Here is a 19397-nt window from a genome sequence, read left to right as displayed (position 1 = left end):
ATGAAAAAGAGGAGATAGATTAATTAAAGCAGAACACATAATTGTTTTAAGGATAGTGAGTGAACTGGAACATTTCTTCAATTATTCTACATTTTTTCTCCTTTTTTTTCTAAAGGAGGGTTTGAAGTTACTTAAACTTTTTGTTCATTATCATAAAGTACATTTTCTTCACATATTTGAAACAGTATCTGTCACAACAATAGGTACAAGAATAATGGAACACAGCAGACACACACACAAAAAAGAAAGTTTCTTTTATTTAACATTTCACCTCCTACCAAACATTGCTAAATTTCTATATATCTGTGCATGAAGTACATCTTATGAAAGGAAGGAAAAAAAAAAAGAAGAAAAAAAAATCACAACAATGTATTTAAAAATTGTTCTGAAACCCGCTCAATTCTAATGAGATCTAAAAGCTGGGAAATAGAAGAAGAATATGTCAAGCCAATGGCAAGGCTAAACCTAGCAATTTTCCAGATCCCATCTCTACCTTACAGTGGTGTCTGTAGATAACTTTCATTACTGATCTCCAGGACAAAAAAAGGAAGAATTTTTATTTATTTAGCACAAGCACCTGATAGAATGGTTTAATAGAACTACAATTTTATGGTTTTCTTATGTTAGTGTTCTAAGGTCGAAAAAGATAGCATAAACTTATTACAATATAATCAAATGCAATAATGTACAAGATATCTGTGGATCTCCCACATATCCACCAGCGAGACACAGGGAATAAAGTAATTGTGTTGACCACAAAATAGACCAATATTTAGATTAAAACAAAAGATGACTTAATTTTACTTCTTAGACCCCTCAATATGAATTAGAGGGTTTCTTTCTTTATAACTGCTTCCAGAGTCTATGCTTTCTATGTGCCTTATATCAAGTGCCCATCAGACCTTCCCTCACTATGTTTAGAGATCTTGGTAGACTGTAGCCTCTTCCAGTTGGGCAGCTGTTTAGTCAGTGTATCTAATGGAAAGGAAGTATAATATACCAAGTCATGGCAGCCTGGAAATGGCTCAGTTCTGACGATAGAGGCATGGCTATGCAATAGATTTGCATCACTGCACAATACATGATCCGTGTTTGCAAGGACTAAGCCAAATTGTATATGTACAGTGTTCTTCAAGACGTTCACTGTGTATGTCAAAAATGCCCTTGTGAGAATTTCATATTAGAACTGACCTGCTAAATCTATGACACTTGGAAAGTATGACCATCTATAATAGAGCACAGCTCAAAGGACATTATAAGCACCCAAACCATTTATCTGATTGACGTTGTCTGGGTGTAGTGTCCCTGTCCCTTTAACCCTGCAATCTGAAACATTGTTGTTTCACAGCTATCTGCTGTTTCACAAAGTTTGACTATGTGAAACGAGTTGACATCTTCAGTCAGTGCAAAAGGACGTCTAGCGTCTTCAAATCCCCCACATGAAAACATGGATTTAATGCTTTCCTATGGGGAAGGGCTAATACGCGTGCAGCACTCACCGCGCATGCGCATTATGTTCCCTCAGGCATTGACATCAGAGTAGGCAGAGAACTCGGCACTGGAATAAGGTGTGAGTGTAAAAATAGTTATTAATCCTTTATTTGCAGACAGGGGGTGGCAGAGGAACACATTAGTGCTAAGAATACAGATGATGTTCCTTTAACCCCTTAAGGACCAAACTTCTGGAATAAAAGGGAATCATGACATGTCACACATGTCATGTGTCCTTAAGGGGTTAAGGCTAAACCTGCTCTCAAAGTGCATGTTTTATTTTTTTGTTTTTATTTATTATTATAATATATTGAAATGACAACAAAAATATTGCTTTCTTGTATTTGGAGAATTATGAAAGTAAAATATGTATATAAAATGCATATACATGTACGGCAACATTTTATAACACTTTTTTTTTATATTTCTGCAGTATTCAAAATGTGTAAAAGGTTAACAGTGTTACCCTTAATGGGTGACCAACCCCAAAACCAACAGGTATTTTGAAACTTTTTTTCCTATTGATATATAGTGGTTTTGGTGTTAAATCCTGTTTATGGGTTTAAAGAAAATACACACAAGGCTCAGGAATAATGAGTCGCACAATTGGGGAGATAAAAAAAGGAAAATAAGAAACAATGTTTTTGTTTTTTTCCAATGAGATAGGATGAGTTCAATACCCATTTGCAAAACTATAGCCAAATTAGCTAAGTCAGAAAACAATAAATCCCAGGAAATCTCAGGAAAACTAGAAAACGTTAATACTAATAATAATATAATGATATAAATAAATACACATAGAATTAATTATTTATCACTGTCAGTTTGGCTATGTTCCTCCTACATCATCTCATTTGGGACATTCCCTGCACCTTTAAATCCACCCCAGTCAATTCCACAAACCCAGCCTGGAGAGTAAAGTATAAAATCAACCGCTCATTGCACAGAAACCTTAGTGCCAGTTCATATGCTTGTGTGGGTGTAATTTGGCATATTGTAAACTTCTTTCAATCTGCCCAGACAAAATACAAAATGTATCAGCTGAAACCTTATGTGGTTGATAAAAAGCAGATTGCATGGATTTCCACCCAACTTCCCCCAGCTTTCTTAGATGGAAAATGGTAACTGATAATTCTCTATTCATTACCAGTGTTGAGCACCATTTATAAAAAAAAAAAAAAAAAAAAAATGCATTATAGAATAAAAAAAAAACACGGAAAAAAAATTGAATAAGAATACAAAAAATAAACAAATAAAAACCTCAAATTTGACATGCCTACATTAGCAGCGAAATCAGCTTCAATTTGTCTTGAAATATCTGCATCAGCCTGGCACAAGATTTCCTGCAGACCTGCTTTGACATTCAAATAGGTAGAAGATCAAAGTCCAGAATTAATGTTTTGCAACTCACCTCAATTGTTGGAGGATCTTTTCTTTTACCTCTGATCCAGGCTGTAAACAAAGAGAAAAAGAAAAAGAAAAATTAAAACCATACCATTAATTATCAGAAAGGCTGAGGGTACCAGAAAGCAGTTTGAGTTGCATGTGCCTTTCAGCATAAACACTGGAATTCTCTGAAGATTTCATATTTTCTGCTTTATACAAATGGCATAATAATGAATTTTTAAAATATTTATTTAAAAAAAAAATGTTTATCCCAGTCTGCAAAATTCCCCAAAGCCTCTAGAAACCTTCTCTAATTACCTGATTGTTATTTACTCATGTGCTTTCAGCGACCAAGAGAGCTTGATAGGAGAGAATAAATCACATAAGACGAATGAGCCAATTTCTGCACAGTATCTGGATAATTCCCCAAAACATTTTTTTTAACCATGTTAAAGGATTCAGGTTTTTTTCCAGGAAGAATACAATGAGCTAACTTCATTACAAATGGTTGCGCTTTGGCAAAGATTGTACCACTAGAAGTGGACTAACGGAGCTATAATCATATCTTGTCTATTTTATTCTAAATATTGCAATTTAGATTTTAATTTGTAACAATCTGTAGTTTAATGAATAAACTCATATGATGCATCGGTGATACAATGGAAATTTAGGCTTAGAGCAAGTGAATTTGTAACTCCTGACTGGCGGTACTTATCCGGGGGGCTGGTCTGGGTCCTCATCTCGAGCTGCGCGCAGTGAGCGGTCACGCGGCCCGCCTGGCACTAGGAGGGCGGCTCGAGTCACGAGCGCGCTCTTAAAGGGGCAGTGGTAGCGACAAGTGGATTCAGGCTCCCATTGGCCCATGTCATTCCAGGACCCACACACACGCATGCACGTTTTGGTGGTGTAGGCATGACGTGGGCCAATCAAATGTTAGTTAAAGTATATTTAAATTTCCCTAGCCCTATCCACTTTGCCCTATCGTGGTTTCTGTTTCAGTACCCTTTAGTACGTTCCTTGATCTATTGTGTTTGTTCTGGTATTGACCTTGGCTTTGTTCCTGACTCTGAGTTTATCTTTAACCCTTTCCTGTCGTTTGCCTGTCTGATTACCGTGTACCTGACTCTGGCAAGTTCTCGTTTTCACTGTCTCTCCGTTACCCTGACTCGGCTTGATTACTCTTTATCTCTGTCTGACGTTTAGTCCGGCCATTCTAAGGCTCGGTAATACATTATATGCTAGTCTTGTCCCTTGCTATCCTTAACTCTGCGTGTTGCGGTATCACACCGTGACACTGGTTTAGGACCCAACGTTGGACCCCATGCTTTTTTAATGGGTACCCAATGATCAGCATAGCTCCATCATATTATCAGACCCCAGGAAACTACCCCCAATAAATTAGTGATTGCAGCAGCTCTGCCTTTACCAGTACAAAGGAGATAGAGACCCCCAGTGATACTGGGAAGAGTGTAATTAAGTTTAAAGCAGAATTAATTTTGTTATATTTTACAGAACCAGTGAAATGCCAAGTACATCTATAAATGCTATATTAATAAACTGTAAATATATTTATGGTACCTACTTCCGATAAGTGTTTGAAGTACCAAAATATGGCAAAAAAACTATCTACTGAAGTACTAAGTGCTCCTTGCAAAGTCGCTGGCATAGATTTGTACACTTGGAAGAAAATGTTGAAGCTACCAATTTAACCTACTGTTGTGTCTTTCACAGGAATAACACTGATCCTGTTCTCACTAAGCAAAATAACCAAATGGTGTGAGACCAACCATTAAATGTGTGGGCATACCACTGTCTGAAGATCAGAAGCAGGATGTGGGTGTTAACGGGGTTCGGTGACCCAAATACAAATTGTTGCACTTCAGATTGCTTCCTACAGCATTATAATTAAACTCTATCCCTCTACCAACAAGCTCTCCAGAGCTCTCTCACTAGCATAACGATAATGGAAAGAAATATGTTAACTCTAAACGCTGCTTGCCACAGGATCTAATTCTATATAAAAATACTATTTTACAAACTCTGCACAGACATTTCAAGAAGGGCTAAATTTAACATTTTAAAGAGGTGAATGTAAAATATACTTACAAAATGTATAATATATTCTACCCACTTATTCTATCTTTTCCATTTGTATCCTGCTTTTTCTGGGTTGATCTATTTTCTCCAATTTTTGTTTCTTTTGGTCTGTGTTTTCCATGTCTGTGTATCACAGAGATCCACAGCAGTAAGACTCATGTTTATGTCACACATCAACTATCCATAATTAGAGAGCCAGTCAATATTTTGGGCCATATTATCGGGGTCTCAGTATATAACGGGTTTCCACAGCAATAATAATCACAGTAATTTGTCTTTAAACTACAATAAATGTCTGTGTAATAAGATACATGGTTCTTGTTCTAAGTTACATTTTATTTGGACAAATTATTATTAGTAAGCCACCTAAAATTTCTCAAATCAACCGTGCCCTGGCCACACCCCTAAAATTAAATTATGTCTATTTGGAATACTGGGAGGTATGCTAATATGCTTTGGGTGACTGTGTAAAAGTATTGCAGATCATATTTCGTTATTACTTATATAGTGCCAACAAACTCTACAGTGCCTTACTCGTTTGACAATCTTTAAATTATTTTAAACAATCAATGTCACTTGTAGCATTAGTAAATGTTCAAAATGGAAGCAACAATAACATTGTCATTGAAAATAGACATGTACAGAAATTCGCCATAAAAAAAACAAACCAAAAAAAGTCTTAAAACAGAGAATTTGAAATATGCTCCAGGTAAACGGTAATATGTTCATAAATCCCACGACCACTGTGTTTAAGAGCAGGAACACAAGTGAAGAGCCCATCACTGGGTATGCAGTGCTGACTCCCAGGTTACCTTGAATCATTAAAGGGACACTATAGTCACCAGAACAACTACAGCTTAATGTAGTTGTTCTGGTGAGTATAATCACTGCCTTCAGGCATTTTCATGCAAACCCTGACTTTTCAGAGAAAAGGCAGTGTTTACATTGCCTCCTAGAAACCCCTCCAAGTGGCCATTCCTCAGATGGCCACTGGAGGTGCTTCCTGGGGCAGTGCTGCATAGTAGGCAGCACTGCCTTTCAGCGTCTCCACGCTCTGCATGGGGACACTGAATTTTCCTCATAGAGCTGCACTGCTTCAATGCATCTCTATGAAGAGTTGCTGACTGACTAAAACGGCATTTGGCCCCAGCCCTATCCCGCCTCTATGTAGATTTCAGCCAATTTAATGCTTAATGGGAAAGCATTGGATTGGCTAAAAATCTGCAATTCTGATTATGTCACTAAGGAGGGGGAGCCAGCTTCAGCAGACCCGATCAGTGCTGGAAATAAGGTCAGTTTTCACCTTTTCTAAGGGGGATAACGAGGGGCAAGCCACATAAATGCTGGATTAAACACTATAGGGTCAGGAATACATGTTTAAATATTGAAATATTTGTGACAAGACTTGTTAACCCATCGCCCTACTCGTCTAGCCCATGCTCCTGTCTCTCCGTAAGATACCCCGCAATGCAGGAAGATTTCAATGGGTTGGGTACACGGAGGCCACTACACGAATGATGTGATGTCACATCATATATAGGATTCGTGTGAGTGACATTTAATAACATTGAAATGAGAAAGACAAGTAATTGGTAGGAAGAAAGATATAGAGGAGGAATAGAGAGGAAAAAAAAGGAAGAAGGGGAGGAGAAGGGCAAGTGAGGGAGTGAAGAAGAATGGGCCAACAAAAAACCTATTATAGTCCTACAGCATTATAAAGGCATTATGAATGACACTACTCTTACAAGCCTATAATAGTGATTGGTGTCCCCAAACTTCATCATGTTTGTTTAAATGTTCTTTCAGTGCAGCTGAACACTCTTCAACCTAGCTGATCTCCTCCACTTGACTCCACTCTGATGAGTCATGTGTCACATCGCAGCCAGATGGTAAGGATCAAGGATGTTGCTGCTGTCAGCAAGTATTTTGATAGTGTTTTCTTGTATTTTGTACAAGCTCTACTGCTAAATTCATCCAAACCATTAGAAATGTGGGACTGTCACGGTAAAGTAAACCCCAACACACAGTGTGTAACCCCACACCTAAAAGAGAACATATTACCAAACCGTAGAATGGTCGGGCTTAACGTTGTATAGAAATAGGGTAGTCAGAGGATAGCCAAAAATATAAAGACGCCAGAAATTCGGAGAGCGATTTGGAAACGTTTTCTGCTTTAGGAACACGCCCCAAAACATTGTGTCATTGATGTTATTAAGTCGACGCATACACGTTGCGTCATTAAAAGACATGTGTTGCAGCGTCCGGCGTCAGAAATGCTATGCACCTTGAGAGAGGAGTTGGCTGCAGGAAACCTTCCACGTGGGTGCCTGGGAGCGAGGTAAAGTTTTGTGACAGGGACAGACCATGCCCTCATCACCTCATGAAATCTAGTGAGCATTGGAAGAAAGTTGAGCCTATAAAGGTGTTTTGTTTTGCATCCCTAAATATTTAAAATCATTCCAGCACCATCTAAATGGGAATTGCGTGTAAAGCTGATCGGCTGCGCTGTTGGGAAGAGTTAGGTTCAGAGCCTCAGACTTGTCTAGATTGAGTTTAAAGTTGCTTATCTCACCGTAAATGTGAAACTTCTGTAAAATGTTGGGGAGAGTTATAGTTATAGTTAGTTGTTCCATGTAAAATAGTAAGTCATTTACATATGCGGAGTAGAATAAGCTTGGAGGAACACTGGTTGTTACCAAAAAAGGTGATTATTGATTCACAGCTCTTTGGTTCATCCCAACACACAACTTGGGGGCTTGGCTCTTGAAAAGGAGAGACTCCTACAACTAGGTTTGTCAGAAGCTGTCACCAATACGCTCCTAAAATCCAGGAAGACATCCACCTCGGATTGTTACCATCAAGTGTGGGAGACTTTCAAATCCTGGGCAACTAATAAGTAGATGGAATTCCATAATCCTTCTCATTATCATATATTGGAATTTCTTCAAACTGGTCTTGAAAAAAGACTAAGTGCAAGTACATGAAAGTACAGACTCCGGCCTTGATGGCCTTATGTAATACCTCTTGGGCATGTGATCCTTTAATAACAATATTTTTAAGGCTGCTTTAGGTATTAGACTGGCTTAAATAAATTAGTGTCCTCCATGGAACCTTGTCTGAAGTGTATTACAAATTTTTTTTGCTTCATTAGATGATCTAAACCTGTCCATGCTAACATATAAGACCTTATTTCTCGTTACTATTACGTCTGCCAGACAGATAATGGAGATCCAGTATTTTCAAGTGATGAAACTTATACTATGGTATCCCACAACATGATTTCTTACCTAAAGTTGTCTCAAATATCCACCTGATTTAAGTGGTTCTGACCTTCTTCTATCCCAATGCTTCAAGAAAAAAAGAAGCTAAATTACATCAACTGGATGTTAGAGAATGCATTATAAAATATCTGTTGATATCTCAGACCTTTTGAAAATCCAGCCAATTATTAATTCTTCCATATGGATATAGAAAGGGAGAAGCAGCTTCAGTATCAGTATACAAAAAGGATTTGATTTGTAATGTTACTCTGAAGGCATACCTCAGAAATCCATCTCCTCCAGATAAGATTAAAACCCATTCGTCCAGAGCTTTGGTAAAATCATGGGCTAGTTGGGCAAAGATTCCTTCTAACAAATCTGTAGGGCAGCCACTTGGTCATCTCTAATGACCTTCATGAAACACCACAAGCTGGGTGTAGCATCTTCTTATACCTCTTGTCATCAGTGTCTTCTGTATAATTAAATTTGTGTGTTCTGGCATTATAAAGTCTTCAGTTTGATGTATTGTTTCAACCCTTCCTTAGCTTGGTTATTGTCATGATTAGCGAGGAATAAGGAATCCTCGCTACCGTACTTTTCTTTTCCTGGCTTTCTATCATGATCCGCATAAGCTTCGATACAGACACAAGATGGAAGTTGTGTCAACATACCAGAAGGGATTTCTGAATTCCACTGTGGAACGCATCTCCTAATCAACAGCACATATTAATGAATGGTACTGGAAATCAAACAAATATCCCTGAGGAAGTCCCAATGGATGGAACGCTTTGGATTTATAACTTGTGACTCACTTTGTTTTTATCTGTCTCAATGTATATTTTTCTTGCCATTTATGCACCTGAAGTGGAGATGTGCTAATTAATGTTTATACTCATGTAACATATATTGCTTTCTTTTATTAATAAATATTTTAGTCATACATTTTGCACTATTTTCACTATTGTTGTTTTATTCTGAAACAGTTCTACAGAGATACCCCAGTAAGGAGGAGAGTTCTCCTCACATACCCCCCTTTTTTTCCCACATATTGTTGCATATAGTGGTTATTGTTAGCTTGGTTTTACATAAAGCCATTCTGGTCTGGTCTAACTAGGGAAGGCACAACTTCCAGTAAGCGGCACGCTTAAAAGATCTTGATATCACAATATATATATATATATATATATATATATATATATATATATATATATATATATGTACCAAGAGCATGCTTCTTCGCCTTTGCTTCTTTGGGTAACACAATAACATATGATGCTGCCAGGGAGTCTCTTCCTAACACCCCCGCTGAAGTAGGGAGTTAAAAGAGGTCAGAATACGTGATTGTAAGATTTTACCAAACACTTTATAGTATTTTACTAAAAACCTGTCCGGCCCTGGGGCTCTTCCCATCTTAGAGGTCTTGATTAATGCAAACACTTCATCTATAGTGATATCGGCTTCCAACTTAGAAGCCATTGGTGTTTGTAGACGGTTGTGCACGTATTTCGCAAGGTAATTACCATTCTCGCTTCACTTTACTGTCTACAGTACAAACCACTGTCTGGAAACCTATTTATAAGTAGGACTATACATAGGATACAAGGTCACTGATTTAGAAGAAAGGAGATTTAGTATAAGGATAATAAAGATGTGGAATTCTTTGCCCGAAGAGATGGTTTTATCACAGTCTGTACAGATGTTTAAAGGGAAACTCCAGTGCCAGGAAAACAATCCGTTTTCCTGGCACTGGAGGGTCCCTCTCCCTCCCACCCCCCAATCCCCAGTTGCTGAAGGGGTGAAAACCCCTTCAGTCACTTACCAGGGGCAGCGACAGGTCCCACGTCGCTGCTTCCTCCTCCCCTGCCGCTCCTCCTTCTGGTTACGTCGGCCGGTGGGCGAGACTGATCTCGCCCGCCGGCCGAGGAGACCTAATGCGCATGCGCGGCAATGCCGCGCATGCGCATTAGCGCACCCCATAGGAAAGCATTGAAAATTAATTTCAATGCTTCCCTATGGGGAATAGAGCGACGCTGGAGGTCCTCACACAGCGTGAGGACGTCCAGCGACGCTCTAGCACAGAAAACCTGTGCTATGAAGCAGGAAGTGTCCTCTAGTGGCTGTCTAATAGACAGCCACTAGGGGAGGACTTAACCCTGCAAGGTAATTATTGCAGTTTAAAAAAAACTGCAATAATTACACTTGCAGGGTTAAGGGTAGTGGGAGTTGGCACCCAGACCACTCCAATGAGCTGAAGTGGTCTGGGTGCCTGGAGTGTCCCTTTAAACAGTAACTGGATTAATTCTTGTAAAAACAGAAAATATTTGGGGATATACGGTAAATTTGAATATGTTGGGGAACAGCTTCTTAATACGAGGAGAGATCAGATTGCCATTTTGGGGTCTCAAATAATTTTCTTACTGGTTTGTTACAGAATTGGAAAGGGCTTTTTTCAGCCTATATAACTATTGACTAAAACTGACCAGGCTTAACTGCCACAAGGATAAATTTCCGACAACAAAAACATAAAATGGCACTTAATTATTTTATTTGCATCATACACCATACTGACAGGCTGGTGTATGATGCAATATACATTTACTCACAGAATGATGCGAGGGCATCCTCACTTACGTAGCACTTAATGCAGATAGCCAAACAAGCATAAATTCTCCCAGAACAGAACACTAAAGCACCAGTAGTAGCACCTAGACCTGCTGCAGTATGTATGGTTTAAAGTACCTTCTGTTGCATTCCTCAGCCCAGACAGAATATATAAGTTCTAGTTTCAAATCCCTTAAAGGGACACTCCAGGCACCCAGACCACTTCTGCTCATTGGAGTGGTCTGGGTGCCAACTCCCACTACCCTTAACCCTGCAAGTGTAATTATTGCAGTTTTTCATAAACTGCAATAATTACATTGAAGGGTTAACTCCACCTCTAGTGGTTGTCTACTAGACAGCCACTAGAGGTCACTTCCTGGTACATAGCACAGGAAACCTGTGCTAGAGCGTCGCTGGACGTCCTCACGCTGTGTGAGGACCTCCAGCGTCGCTCAAAACCCCATAGGAAAGCATTGAAATGATTTTTCAATGCTTTCCTATGGGGAGACGTAATGCGCATGCACGGCATTTCCGCGCATGCGCATTAGGTCTCCTCGGCCGGTGGGCGAGATCAGTCTCGCCCACCGGCCGACACAATGGAGAGGAGGAGCGTCGCTCAAGGAGGAGACAGCGGCGAGGGACATCGCCGCTGCCTCAGGTAAGTGACTGAAGGGGTTTTCACCCCTTCAGTAACCGGGATTGGTGGGTGGGAGGGAGAGGGACCCTCCAGTGCCAGGAAAACGGATCGTTTTCCTGGCACTGGAGTTTCCCTTTAAGAATGAGAATCTTCTAAAAGCAAAGAATATTTTCATTATCACTCCTAACCAATCAGAGCAGTAACGGATTGGTCCAGTTTGTCCAGAGTCAACACTAAATTGGTAAAGCGCAAGATGGAAAACCAACTCTATAATTGATTCCTCTTCGGACAAATCAAACATCAATGCATTCAGTCTGTAACAATGCCAGGTAGGAGAGAGTTCACTATGTATCGTAGAAAGCATAACCTTTACGACAAAGAGCAACTGGGTCATAAATTGGTATCACAAAGGCCAATGCTTATGAGTAAAAATGAATCTCTTAGTTTGTCAGTCTGATTAATGATGGCTACATGGAATTCTTTTTTAAACCCTGTTACATGCATGGGTTGTAAAACAATTGGAAATAAATGATTGTGTTTTCAAATGTCACAGATGCTTTCACATGCTTGATGCATTAGCAATAGAGTTTAATTGTTTCAATTCTGAAAGAGCTTAGCACTTGGAAAAAAAAAAGGAACATTTTCAATTCACAATCTCAAGGATGGCATTTAGGCAACAGGGAAAGCACGTGAGGAGTAGAGCAATCCAAAAATGTCATCACACAGAAAATAATTAGAGAAAATAAACCATATTACACATAGAATTTGTCTAAAAATATTCCTCAAGTGGAAATATCTATGTATATATAATATATCATACATCCCTTTCAGTGGGCCTCATTTGGTTAACTTTCTCCTCCAACCCTGCATTCCAGAGCTCTCTCTTGTTACATGATGAGGTGTTACTGTCCCCAAAGTTGTTGTCTTTTTTCACCCCACTTAAAGTAACTTGGTCATTTCCCCCCACCTCCAAAATGAGCATTTTATAAAGATCAAAACTACTAAATACTCACATTGATTGTATTGAAATGTAATTGCATGATTTTGCTATTACATAACGAAAAGTCATGATTTTATTAAAGACACGGATGGGAGTATTGCATATCCCTTTCTTTACTGTCCACCAATAGCAGCAAAGAATACAAAACAGTAAGAAATGGCATACATAGGGATAAGCCACTCCCATACTGAGTCCCAGTATAATGGTCACCACCTCACTACACATTTCCTTTTTCTTTGGAGATGCGACCACAATAAACAAACATTAAACAGGAATCGAGGAATCAGTCCAACCGCCTTTAAATCCAACCAGGTAACAATCCAATGAACTGGGACAAATCCATTACAGGAAACAAGAAAACCGCCAACGTAGATAATTCCAGTATACGATAATCAGTTGGAGTCCATCAAAGTAGTCCGAATTAGGGTGTGAAAACATAAATAGACTGGAGCCACACTGTTATTTCAGTACTTGTAAAGTGCGATTATAAAGTAGAGATATACCCTTTTATTAGATATGCATAAGATCCAAGAACAAACCCGAATTAAAAAAAAAAATACTGACCATAAAGGTTGTAGCAATAGTATCCCCACTTACCTTAATACAAACTTTATCTAAACATAAACATACCAGGGAGGGAAGGTGTAAACCAAGACAGAAGTGTATCTAGGGTGGGACAATACTCGCCTCCATGTTTTTAACCCCTTAAGGACACATGACAAGTGTGACATGTCATGATTCCCTTTTATTCCAGAAGTTTGGTCCTTAGGGAGTTGATAAAATCACGACTTGTCGTCATGTAATAGAAAAATCAGGTGATTTTATAGCAAGACATGGAGGCTCATATTGCAAGTTCAAAGCTGACTGATAACAGTAGAAAAAACACCGGTCGAAAAGTCACCGTGCTCCTGAGGTCATCATCGAAGAGGCCGAAGAACCCCGGACAGAATGTGCTCCAAACATCGAAGTGTCAACAGCTGCCTGTTGCAATACCCATATCAACCAACAGACCATTGTAGTACTTGTCACCGGGGAAAACGGAAGTCGAAGGGATAGAAAAAGATGAGGCCTATATGGCGACCGATGCAGCTCAGTGCGAATCTCATGATGCCATAAACAAGCCATAGGGCACAATGCTGGAGCCAAAGGGAAGGCCAGATAAGAAACCGATCGAAGTGAAGTCTTCGTATGTCTGGATATATTAAAAGTCACCCCATCGGGAGTGAAGGAGCAAGCATCGAAATCCAAGGCACGAACATCCTGAACCCTCTCATAGGATACCAGGCAAAGCAGTGCGACCAATTTCGCCGATAATTGGCGCAAGGAAAGGTCTGCATTAGATGGCCAGGAGGCAAACAGTGATAGCACCAAGGAGACATCCCATGTAGAGGAGTATTGTAGTCTAGGTGGGCGAGATAGCAGGGAGCCATGCAGAAGCCGACATACTAAGGGATGTTGTCCTATCGGACAACCCTCCAAATCCTGATGGGCCGAAGAAATGGCTGACCTGTATACATTTATTGTTCGGTAGGCCCGGCCAGCTTCAAACAGAGATGTGAGGAATTGAAGAATTGCTGTTACAGGTGCTGAAACGGGATCCACGTCCCTAGTCAGGCACCAGCCAGCCCAAGATCTCCAAGCGGACCCATATGATCTTAGAGTTCTGAAAGCCAATGCATCCGCCAAGAGGCACCGAGTTGCGTCCCAAACTCCTGAAATCTGCCAGGGTCCCCTGAAATCCACCAAGCCATCAACACGAGGGATCCTTCCAGGAGGAATGGATGGAGACGTCCTGCTGGGTCCTGAAGTAGGCCCGGATGTATCAGCAATAACCTGGGAACATCTATTGCCATCTCCAGCAGTTGAGAGAACCATGACTAAGTCACGCAGAATGGGGTTAAGAGAACCAACTCCGCCATTTGGTGGCGAACCTGAAGAAGCGTCCTGGAAAGCATGGCAAATGGAGGGAAAGCGTAGAGAAGAGGTCCATGCCAATCCTGCAGGAAAGCATCCAACGCCTCTGCAACTGGGTCCAGACGCCAGCTGAAGAAATGGGGCATCTGGGTGTTGAGCCGTGAGGCAAATAGGTCTATGATAAAGAATTCCATGTGTCTGGATGGTGTCAGACAATATTTTTCCCAGTTGATGAGAAAACCCATAATATCGTTCAGATAAGTAAGGCAAACAGCTGTGGAGCCAGGCCACAGCTGGACGTAGCAGCATGGTGAAGCACCAAGGCGCCAAAGAGAGACCAAACGGAAGACAGGTGAAGCGCCATATGCGCTCCTCCCAGTGGACGCATAGGAGGTCCCTGGAAGTCGCGTGCACAGCAGGTACGTGTCTTTCAGGTCTAACTTCGTCAGCCAATCCCCGTGCAGGAGTAAATCCCTAAGAAGATGGATGTCCTCCATCCTGAAATGCCGGTAGCGTACTCGGGAATTAAGCAGGCGCAGTTTGATAACTGGGTGCCATTTGACCACCCCCTTTTTTTTTTCTACCAGGAAGATATTGCTGATGACCCCTGGCGGGCCTAGAGGAGCCAGCTCTATAGCCTCTTTTGCACGTAATCCTCAATCAACCTGCGATCCAAAGGGGAAAAAACAGATTGGTCGAGGGGTATGGATGTCACTGTGTCCAGAAACTATGTGTCTGATGTGATAGACGCCCATGCTGAAAAAAAAAAAAAGATGGAGTCTGCTCCCTACACAAACTGGAGAAGAAACATGTGGAAGAGTCAAGCTTACCGTAGGGTCGTCTGCTACCTGAACCACCTCTGAATCCCCTTGACCGCCATGGTCGACCACGGGATTGGAAGAAGGGAGAACGGGTCTTTGCCTCATGGGAGTTGGGGCGCTGATTGAATGAGCCTCTTCCCGAGCCATTGGAATAGAAGTAACTGCGGCTGGCCAGACGGCCCCTGGATCTGCCATCCCTGGTAGAGACCCGTCCCTGGAACACCCTCCTCATGGAGGACTGGGCTTCATCTAGGGCAGTAAACGCCCCAACGAAACGGCCATGGTACTTAATGAAGGAGTCGCCAAACAGGAGGCCTTGCTAAGGGGGCGCCGCACCCAATTTTCTTCTCAGCCGACCCCGGGTTATGAGAGTCATCCTGGTCGAAAAATGGCTCACCCAGCGGGTCCATTAGGGCAGTCGCAGGAGGATCAGACCCAGGATCAGCTCCCGTCATGGCGGGGAGATCAAGACCCAAGGCCCCTTTATCATTCTCCGAGTCACTATTGGACTCCAACCCAGCCTCCTCAATAGACCCGAATTCTGAGTCAGAGTCACTCTTATTCTGTGCTCTCGCACATTTCAACCGCCGCGCCCATTCTGCTTGGCGTGGAAAGGCTCTTTTGCGTGGATTTGACACGCTCTCAGGGGCGCCCTGAGATACAGCAATCATATTGTTTCTGGAAGCAGATGGAGAGATATGACTAGATTTATGGCTAGCCTTTCTTGGTGCAGTCCCAAGGGAGTCCCACTCGTGATGCGGGGTGGGCGTCGAGGGATCCATGGTCCCCGTGCCTGAGGGGAGTGTCATTAATGTTTGGGAAATTGTTTGGGACAATGCCGAGGACACAATGCCCATCGCAGCCATAATGGCGTTGGTCACAGACCTCTAGAGCACCAATGACTGGTGGGGGGTCCCCTGCCGGGGGGGGGGGGGAGGAGCTAGCCGCAGATGGGGCCTCACCCAACAGTAGTGGGGTGTCCAACTCTCCAGGGGTAGACCGCAGTATCCTCCATAGTCCTATTCCCTACTTTGTCTTTGTATATCTTTTTCATTTTATAACAAGACACGGAGGCTCATATTGCATATCCGTTCCTTTACTAGCACCTTGGGCTTAGGCATGTCTAAACTGATCAAAGACCCACAAAATATACTGACACAGAAAAGTTAACTCAATAGGAATGCTGGAAGGGGAAAATGAATGAAACAGTGAGGGTTAGTCACCCAAACCAGCACACCAAGAGGGACAGAAGGGAGCTCACCAGGGCTCACCAGGGGCCTTAGACACGAGACAGAAGGAGGAAGGTACCAACAGAAAATCAGAAGGGAAAGCCGTTAAAATTGTGAGATCATGGTGAAAATTCGCGATGAGAAAAATTCCAGAACGGAAAAATTACGTATCGCAACCAAGGCGCGTTCGGGAGTCGACTGTGACTATGAGACAATCCGCGAAAGCTGCAGAACGAACTAATGGTCGGATACGAAGGAGCCCGCGAACGAACAACGCTCATGGCCCGAATAACAATGAGCAAAGCAGGTGAACAGGCGTTCGCGTGCGAACCCCCTGAACGTCAGCTACCACAACGGTATGAATAGTGCCAAACTGGGTCAAGAAACACTACAAAAAGGGCACCAAAAAGGCCCCGGTACAGCGGGCAGGGGAGACAGAAAAGGCAAGATCCAAGCACTCCCACAAGCAAAGTCCTAGACCAAGAAGTAGAAAGGAATAGAAAGGGGGGGGGGGGAATACCCCCAAGTGAGAGGAGGAAGAAAAAAAAACAGCTGGTCTGGGACCCTGAGCACAGAACCAAGTAAATAAACAGTTACACAAACTGTCTTTACAAGGTAAACCCAAAGGTTACGTTAATACTAAAATCCCCAGTCAAATAATCACAAGTACACAAAATTAGTACAACCAAAGTCTCAAGAGACAAAAAAAATGGTACTTAACCGACTGTGGTACAGCAAAGAAAGAGGAAATGTGTAGGGAGGTGCTGACTACTATACTGGGACTTGGTATGGGAGTAACTTATCACTGTGTATGACATTTTTTCTTACTGTTTTTTATTCTTTGCTGCTATTGGTGGACAGTAAAGAAAGGAATATGCAATTTGAGCCTCTGTGTCTTGTTATAATATGAAAATTCTAACGCAGTCAAAAGACATACAAAGACAAAGTATGGAGTAGGACTACTATACGGTAAGGAATACGGCATTGTTTATGGAGGATACTGCGGTCTCACAGGATCCATCATAGACCTCAAGTTGTTGTCTAGCAAATGTGCAAGAGTATAACACAAACGTGGGCTCCTAGCAGATGAAGAGGACTGGCAGGGAGACCATAGTGGTGGACATAAATAACAGGTTCATGCAAATAATACTCACCTTCTCCTGTAGCCTATTAGTCACCGTTGGTGGACTTTGCAAAATATGCAAAACCCCAGACGGTGACAGTGTCACTTTAAGATGTTCTAGTTTCCTTTTCAACACTACAAGAGAGCAGTTTGTAGCGGTGTTCTCCAGGTTAATTCCAGTTTAGGGAATATATGGTCAGGCTATAGTAATACAGTTAGTGGGACCTTACAATGTAGGATTTCTAAAAATAATACATATATTATCTATTACTATGGAGTATTTTTGCATAGAAAATTTGTATTCTTAATATTGTACTGTTCCTCTTTCAGGACCACCACCACCATCTAGTGCAAGAAAAATAATGATTTACTTACTTTGTTCCAGCGCTGAGGCTTCCTCAGCACTGGTCACCTCCCATGGTCACCTCCCATCCCCCAGCACCATTACGAAGGAGGCATGGCCTCTTACAGCGTGGTCTAATTCAATCCTACTCATAGAAAAGAATTGGGGACCTAATGCAAGTTGATTGAAACTATCCTAATCCCAAACTAGTTGTCTGGGAGACAGCCACTAGAGGCAGTCTTAACCCTGCAATAAAAACATTGCAGTTGCTCTAAAAACTGCAATGTTTCACATAATGGAGTTAAGGACACAGGGAGACTGATGCCAGACACTTCAATGAGATGAAGTGGCCTGGGTACCTATGGTGTCTCTTTAAAAGGTACAGCATCCCTTGTAACTGGGAATGCATCTGAAACAGTATTGCACCCAGCATTGTAGCAATAATCTGAATTCCACCTTACATTTTAGATTCTCAATCTGGTCTTCTTTCTCAAGGGCATGTGCCATTATGTTCTTTAGTGTAAATTCTTGGTTTCCCACTGTTCTGGACAATATGTGCAAGCTGTCTATGGCATACAGATTACCTCTATGGCACAGTGATTTATCTCCAATGGCTTCTTAAGAAGACCATACATCCTTCTAATGGGACAATACTTCTTCAAACAAAATCACATATCAGGTGTGTCACACGTACCAGATGGCACATAAATTAGCCAGAATGAGAATTATTTTTTTCCCCAGAGTATTTGTCTTACTTAGACAGAAATTTCTACGGATGAGCCAAATTTAAAATGAAAACAGTTTAGAAATATAATGATTAATTAAAGCAACATGTTCTATACTGAGAACATGGGCTTTGATATCACTCGAGATGATTTAGAGACATCGATCCACAAGAAAACACTTTTCCTTTAAAATGTCAATGCACAGAATGAAAGATAAGCATAGCGATGATGCATACAAAATGGCAAATAGTAATGCAACTACATTTCCTATATATGTGCTGAACAATCAGCTCTAGACACTTAGAAAACCATTGCACACAGCAGCCGTATCTATGTTTATATTTACTTTACCCTTGAACGCTGCGACATTAAATAAATAAATGTTACGTTTACGGAGGTGCTTTCGGTGCTAGGAGACTATAGGGGCAGTACTTATTGGTTTTCAAGTGGTTTGAGAAAAACAAATGAATAGAGAACAAGATGTACTCTAAGCCCTTCCTCTCCGTATAGAAAGACATTACTTTCACTTCCTCATTTGCAAGTTTGTTAGTGTTCCAAGGAGAGGTGGTAACCTTTAGGTATCGGGATTCATTCTGGTTTTATTAAACCACTTAGAAACAGCTTGACAAAAACATGCCTCCCAACCATCCGAATTTCGGCTAGACAAACCTGATTTTCAGGTACTGTCACCCCATTTCGACTTTGTCCCAAAAGCGGGACAGCAGGAAGCGGTCACCAAAATGTGTAGCGTGAGCCACACTCCGGGTTCT

The 19397-nt window shown here is 41.4% G+C and overlaps 1 protein-coding gene across 1 annotated transcript in view; it reads right to left on the bottom strand.

Moving 5' to 3' along the window:
* The window catches only part of NDUFAF2 (NADH:ubiquinone oxidoreductase complex assembly factor 2), a 141869-nt gene that overhangs the window by 41413 nt on the left and 81059 nt on the right, over positions 1-19397 (bottom strand). Inside the window, exon 3 of the mRNA XM_063456912.1 lies at positions 2903-2943. Within this exon, the coding sequence (XP_063312982.1) occupies positions 2903-2943 (41 nt within the window). The remainder of the gene's footprint in view (positions 1-2902; positions 2944-19397) is intronic.

Source organism: Pelobates fuscus, chromosome 5 (assembly GCF_036172605.1).
Source record: "Pelobates fuscus isolate aPelFus1 chromosome 5, aPelFus1.pri, whole genome shotgun sequence".
NCBI classification, from domain to species: Eukaryota; Metazoa; Chordata; class Amphibia; order Anura; family Pelobatidae; genus Pelobates; species Pelobates fuscus.
This window is presented reverse-complemented; position numbering and strand designations above follow the sequence as displayed.